This window comes from Nilaparvata lugens, unplaced genomic scaffold, assembly GCF_014356525.2.
Source record: "Nilaparvata lugens isolate BPH unplaced genomic scaffold, ASM1435652v1 scaffold5770, whole genome shotgun sequence".
NCBI classification, from domain to species: domain Eukaryota; kingdom Metazoa; phylum Arthropoda; class Insecta; order Hemiptera; family Delphacidae; genus Nilaparvata; species Nilaparvata lugens.
Genome location: NW_024091555.1, coordinates 1 through 7,500, shown reverse-complemented (window position 1 = coordinate 7,500; position 7,500 = coordinate 1). Strand labels below are relative to the sequence as shown.

General features: G+C 33.9%; 1 protein-coding gene across 1 annotated transcript in view; it reads right to left on the bottom strand.

The window, feature by feature from the left end:
- The window catches only part of LOC111052057 (acyl-CoA synthetase short-chain family member 3, mitochondrial-like), a gene marked incomplete at its 5' end in the record, with an annotated part of 13,599 nt that extends 9,720 nt beyond the window's left edge, over positions 1-3,879 (bottom strand). The window contains 2 exon segments of the mRNA XM_039444916.1: positions 3,736-3,812; positions 3,815-3,879. Coding sequence (XP_039300850.1) covers positions 3,736-3,812; positions 3,815-3,879 — 142 coding nt within the window.
- Positions 3,880-7,500: the final 3,621 nt, after the last annotated feature.

The following is a 7,500-nucleotide window of genomic DNA, read 5'->3' as shown; positions in this document are numbered from 1 at the left end:
TTTGAAAATAAATGATTGATTGATATTCTGCGAAGTAGAACATCAACTTCAAGGACGGTAGATTGGTGAGTAGAGTTCGATTTACTATTTTATGATTATTCTTCATTTTATTGGACTGTATTTAATAAATCTGTATTTTGTCAATATTTTATAATCCAAATGGGAAGATTATACTGATTAATTTGGTTTGACAATAATTAATATTACATATTCTTTACTTGAAATAATAATGTATAGGAGTAGTAATTGATGATAGTTTTCACATTGTTGGAGCAGTGAAGTTTATTGTGATCGAGGATCTAGGTTATTTGTTATCGAGCTGGCTCTATGGAGATCTTCAAATCTTCAGTCATAGCAATATCATCCTAGACCATTCATATACCCTGTGTACCAGCGCAAACCTTTTTTCTTGAATACACTAGGGAAGCAAAGATTTGCTAGTTTCAAAACAAGAATTCGCTAGTTTTCATTATAAAATTTGACTCAATTTATAAAAAAAGCAAAATTACAGTTAGTAGTTTATTCATGTAGTTTATTTGTATATGTAGTTTATCTATCATGTAGTTCATTTTGTATCATGTAGTTTATTTGTCTTGATTGTCACTAATAAGTTTCGTTTGAAAGCTTGTATTCACTTAGTATTGAAGAAAAGATTCTGCATTACTCCATTTTCAATTTTTCATGAACCAATATATTTTTACATAATTAACTTTTCAAGTCAAGGAAAAGGACATCTATCAAACTAGGTATTGAACGTTGCTCTATTAATTTACTCTACTCAACAATATCTCAACAGTTCACTCTTTACAACAGTTACTTGTTACTAACACTATCAAAATAGATTTTGATCCTGTATGAATGAACCTACTTCTTTTTCCAAATATTTCGCTGGGCTAGATTTGAAACATTGAACCATCTGAATAAATAACGTCGTTCTTGGAGAAGTTTATTCTTGTTATTTTACAGAATCATAGAATATAAGGTTTTTTTCACGAAATAAGATCGATTCCCACACATCAGGATAATATTAATAAACGTGTCCAATACTGTATAACTATCATTCTCATAAGTTCTATCATACGCAGCTCAATCGCCCTTCTATTTCTACAGACCTCACACTCAGCCAAGTCGAGTGAGTATGAATTGTCTCATAAGAAATCATTGGAATAAACACTAATTGACCGAGCGAAGTTTGGCATTTCTCTTAATGTTTAAATGTTTGAATGTTTAAATGTTTATATGTTGCGCATTTACGGCGAAACGCGGTAATAGATTTTCATGAAATTTGACAGGTATGTTCCTTTTTTAATTGCGCGTCGACGTATATACAAGGTTTTTGGAAATTTTGCATTTCAAGGATGATAAAAAAGAAAAAAGGAGCCTCCTTCATACGCCAATATTGGAGTAAAAATCAGACTATAGAGTTATTCATCATAAATCAGCTGAAGTGATTACACAGATGTGTGGAGAAGCCAGTCTATTGCTGTATTCCCATAAGGTCTATAGTTTCAATCAGGTACTTGTGGATGAGAATACTGCGTGAGGTCTACTGTTCACAGAACTACTAGTAATGTGGGAATCCAGCTTGAACCTACAAACCTACTGAATGTGAAGGGGTTTGACTGGGTGGTCGCGCTGATAAGCTATCGCTTATCAAGAATCATGCGCAAGGTACTCCCGTTGGAAGGGTGACCGCTTCAGCCAACTCCTCTGAATATGTATCATGATTTGTAAAATCGCTTCCCGGTGGTTCGGAACTCACCAAATACTTCAGGTCCATCCATCTCTCATTATCATCCGCCTCATCACTCACGCACAAGCCTAGATATTTAATTCAATCCCATATCACATAAGAGAAATTGATGGCTGAAGGAGTTCAAAAAACACTCAGGGAATTCCTTATTGTATTGTGTCCGTACAGGTTAGCAGACTTCCTTGTTGAATAATGTTTGATTGATGTATGTTATGATTTTTGGGATCTGTTGTGTTAAAATATGAGAGGTGATAGATATTAGATTAAACTTTGACGTGTCATATACTGCGAGATCGTTGTGACGAACAAGAAAAGTGAAGTAAAGTAAAGTAGAGCTCACCTTGAGCAAAAAAAAGTTTTCCTCCACCTACTGTCCAAAGTACTTACTTTACTCCCTGAAACATAATACTAGAGTGTCACTTTTTCGCTCTCGGTAGAGAAAACAACGGAAAAACTCCCTAGGGAGTAAAAGTGACTCCATTTAAATAGCATAGGAAGCATCTCTATTTTGAAAACTTACATTTGGAATGTGTTAGAAGGTCTAAGCTCAGATGAGGAAGCATAATAGAGGTGTCTGTCATTGAGTCAACAGAATTCAATACCACAACAAAAATGTTTATCAACTCATGAAATATTATGTTTGTATAATATTATAATAATATTAGTAGACGATAAAAATGTGTACAAATTTTAGAATATTTTATTCTATTAAAAATACCAGTCAACAAATATTTCTCATTTGCAATTCAAATCTGAAACGCGTGATCTGGAGTCAGCCATTTTTGATAGCCGCCCAGCTGATAATTGTTACAACTTTTGCCGATAGATAGCGCAATCGGCAGTGCCAATCAGACGACCGGTTTTTAGGTTTCAGATTTTAGGTTATGTTGTTAGGAAACATTGTCACCAATAACGTAAGTTATTATAATGATTTGATTTGCAGTTTCTATAAAAAATTTAGATGAAGAAAAAATGTTGTGTACATCACGAGCAAAAAATACTTTTTCCTCCACCTACTGTTAAAAGTACTCACTTTACTCCCTGAAAAATGATACTAAAGTGTCACTTTTTCGCTCTCGGTACTAAAAACAGAAAAACTCCCTAGGAGTAAAAGTGACTCCATTTAATAACATGGAAGCATCTCTATTTTAAAAACGTACATTTGGAATAGGTCAGAAGGTCTAAGCTCAGATGAGGGAGCAATAGAGTAGTCATTCCAAAAACAACTAAATTCAATACCTCAAACAGACATTTGATCGATATATAAATTTATGTTTGTATGCTGAAATTATTATTACAAACTTCATTTCAATATACTAGAAAAAAATTATATTTTTTTTCTTTTAATCCATGTTATTCAAAATACCAGCCAACGATTATTACTTATTAACTAATCAAATTTGAAACGGGAACTTCATCATAGCTGTAGTTGTGGCTGTCATTGTTGTTACAACTTAAGCCGACAATTAATAGTGCTGTCGAAGGAGAACTGTGATTACAAGCCAGCTGTTCCTGTTTAATTTTTAGATTATGTTGTAACACATTGTTTGGTCACATACGTTTTTAAAAATTATTTTATTTGCAGTTTTTATAAAAATGTAGGTGGAGGAAAAATGTGTGTATATCACGAGTGAAAAAGGTTTTTCTCCCTCAGGAAAATTGTTGCCCTCGGCTTCGCCTCGGCTTCAAACTTTTCCCTCAGGAGAAAAAACAGCACTTTTCACTCTAGATATACAAATACTATTTCTTCTCCCATCAGGAAAATTGTTGCCCTCGGCTTCGCCTCAGGCTTCAAACTTTTTCCCGCAGGAGAAAAAGTCGTACTTTTCATTCTAGATATACAAATAACTATAAAAAAATATTTCAATACTGTTTCACCATGGCTACATTTTTTACGACATTGCAGCCCTCTGAATAACGATCCTTTGGTTAATAATATCTATACTTTAGACTGATACTTTATTGATTGTTGGATTGGTTACCTGATGTTGAAGCTGTGAGTATGTCATTTTGCGCACTTGTTGCGTGACAGGGCTGTCATGTATGAGGGCCACCTGTCACCTCTCCCTCTCTCCACATGACGGTCCACCGCGTTGTAGCAGGCATTCAGCTCACCTCCTACAAACCTAAATAATATTATCAAATTTTATAAAAAGACATAATCTAATTTCAAGGAATAATAATATCATCTCATTCTATAAAATAATAATATAATCCAATTTCATCAAATAATATCATCTAGTTTCATAAAGTGATATAATCTATTTATATCAAATGGAGTGATCCGTGGTCCAGTGGATAAACTGCTTCCGTAGCAGCCTAGAGTACCCGGATTCAAACCCGTTCATTACCGAACATTTTTGATCAGGTCACTCCCGTGTTATCAGATGGGCACGTCAATTGGCAGTCCCGGCTGAAGTATGATGAAGAACCATTAACGGCTTAAATGATAATATCGGGGACCGAGTTTTGCTCTGGAGTACAAAAGCATAAAAAATCTATTACGAAAGAAGAAATTATAATAACATTCATAGTTCAAATAATCTGATCACAGTAAATTGAGATTAATTCCTAGAGGAATGAAAAAATTTCCCTCACATAGGCCCGGTTGCACAAAAGCCGGTTAAATTTTAATCCTGATTAATATTTAACGTGAACCAAATCAGAGAAGACCATTTCAAGAAGATTGATCTACTGGAATTGATCAGGATTGAAAATAACCCGACTATTTTGCAACCGGCACTAAGTACCTGATTAAATGATTACAAAAGTTCAACCAACAGTAGCTGAGTCATAATTTTGACACAGTCCCACACACGGTATATAGAAGAAGACGGTAGGTGTCACGCTCATGTTTGTCCTAAATCTCCGGTGGAGCTGACGTCATTTTATATCCAATCATCTGTTTTTAACAAATACGTTTCATAAATTGCCAATAGGTGTTGAAAACCTTGGTTGGTGGCGATGACGTAATGGCTGGCCACTGCGCATACATTTTATGACCCCTACCGATTTCATCTACATAACGTGGTCCAACACATGAACTCGCTCACTCACTTCCATCATCAATAGACGACGAAATAGTTATTATCTGGTGTTTTTCCAAGGATAGTTGATAATTATCCTTTTAATGTCCTTCAGTGAGTTTTCCCAGGGATCAGACCTAGTGCAAACGATTTTTTATATTGTAAACCTACTATGTTCTGAATTTCGTGAGAATCGTTAGAGCCGTTTTCGAGATTCGGTGAAATACAAACATCTAAACATCCAAACAACTAAACATCCAAAAATCGAAACATATAAACAGAAATTGCTCGTTTAATAGTATAGGATATTCAGGCGAGGTGCGACCTGTCAGCAAGGGACTCTCCACAACAAAAGCCGAATTATTTTGAATTCACTTTTTTATCAAATAATAAATCATCAAGTAATATGATGTAATAGATAAAATTTATATTCGCCTTCTACTTCTTTTGGCAGAGCGACCTCTTGTTGAGTCAACACTCTAAAATAATATATATATATATATATATATATATAATATAATTATATATAATATATATATATATATATAAACCTCAATTATTTCAAATTGAATGATAGGTTTTGTTGTACAAAAAAGGGTTGGCGATGAGGTCACCTTTTAATTTTCCTAGCTGTACTATTCATCCATAAATCACATTTATGGTGTTTCCATAAATGTGTTTCCAGTCTTTTCCAAGATTAACTGGTTTGTAGATGACCCAATTCGCTTTTGGGAGGGTAGATACTTGGGCAATACTCACTCCCATCAAAATAATTGCATGCCCGGGTATAGCTCACTGTAGAGGTAGAACATGATTGTGTATTGGATATCCCAGATTAAAAAATAGATCATAGTAAAGTTTTCAAACTAATTTTACCTTTTTAGGAAACCATATGACACTGATGTTATCATTCTTGCCATTCACTATCACAGACCTGCTGCTTTCTAAATAGTATGATTTATAGTGCTTCAACAATACCTATGAGTCATGGTGCTTCTGTTGAAGAGTAATATTATCTCTTTAACACACTTATCTCAATTGAACAAATAGCTGTACCGATAAATATGAAGAGATCACTGTGGATAGGATGAACAACTTTCAACTAACAACTTTCAGTTACTTCATATCGAACTTTGTAGGGACGAACAGGAAAACAGTAGGGAAAGATTAGGATAACAGTTCTATTTCCATGCTTTGTATCTGATCAGATGGGTAGAGGATTGGAAAAGAATGTTTTTCATGTTGCTTTCAGGACTTGACCGATTCTGAATACTCTATTCCTTAGCTGTAGTAAGGACAAAACTGATGTATGAGTTAAGAGTGGAGTGTATAAATTCAAATATGGTGATTTTCAAATGTAGTGTCAAATAACCTATGAAATGAATTTTATAATGGGAATTGTAACTTTGCCGAACAGTTGATAACAAACGATCACAAGTACAAGGTCGAGGAGAATGTTGATTTTCTGAATTTTAATAACAATGGCACTCTTCTGAATATTTTAGAGGCTTTAGGGATAACTAGAGTAACAAATAAGGATAGTTCAAACGACTAGATTAATTTTAATTAATATAAAACCACAAATTAGTTTTATCATGAATTTCTCAGTAGCCTGTTACAGTATTTTCTCATTCCATTGTTTTGACATGTTTCTGTACATTTTTCTTTTGATTGCATATATTTTTTTTTCTAGTAGCATGTAACTATCAAATGATCTATCATAGCTGTGTTGAATGTTTTAATCACAATTCTGTTACGTTTGTATGAATCGCTTATTGGGGAGGAGCTCGTTTTGACCAATGGTGGACGTTCACCTTGATAGGTCACGGCTTCAGCCAATAGGAGTGCTTGGCCGTTATTATGAATACTTCGGATCTTCACTTCAGTCTCAGTTCACCAGATAGTGATAATTGTAAGAATTCGACTGAGTCATTGTCAAAATTGTAGAACCGTTTCATAATTAAATAAAAACACACATATGTTGTCAAATTCTACACAGTTTTATTTGGTACACGACCATGGTTTCGTGACCAAACACGTCACATTTTCAAGTTGACTGCATTGACTTGAAAATGTGTACCAAATAAAACTGTGCAGAATTTGACAACACATGTGTTTTTATTTAATTAGTGATAATTGTGTAACAACTGAAACCGCTATTTCAGTTTTTAATGAATCTGTATTTAATCTTCTTTTAAATTAGATTTATTTAATCGGAATGATTTATTCGAAATCTTCCAATGAATGACAATATCCAGTCTTCTTATTGAGTATGGATAACTACCACTATACCATCTTCACAAATTCAAATACCCAAGTTCTCTATTCTCCAGTAACTTTTGCAAAAATCAGTTTTCTTGTTCTTATTCCAATTTTTCGTAATAGTATCAAGACCAAGAGTATTATTGAGAGTTAGTTCGCTTAAAACAGTGATAGTATGTCAAAGCATACAGAAACTAATAGGTATTTTCTCTATATTTTTATTTTATGATGTATGTGGAAAGTCTATGGAATGCTCATCTCGTACAAAAATGTTTGTGATAATTTCTCGTTCAAAACATATTAGAGCCCGGACCTATTCCACGTCCTTATGGGTTTTTATATCTTTATATAATCATTATAGATCTCTGGATGGACACCACGTAATTAAATGAGAAAAGGTCGAATAACCAGAAAACTCAATACAGAATCGATAACTGTGAAATAGCCTGCGGTATCTTA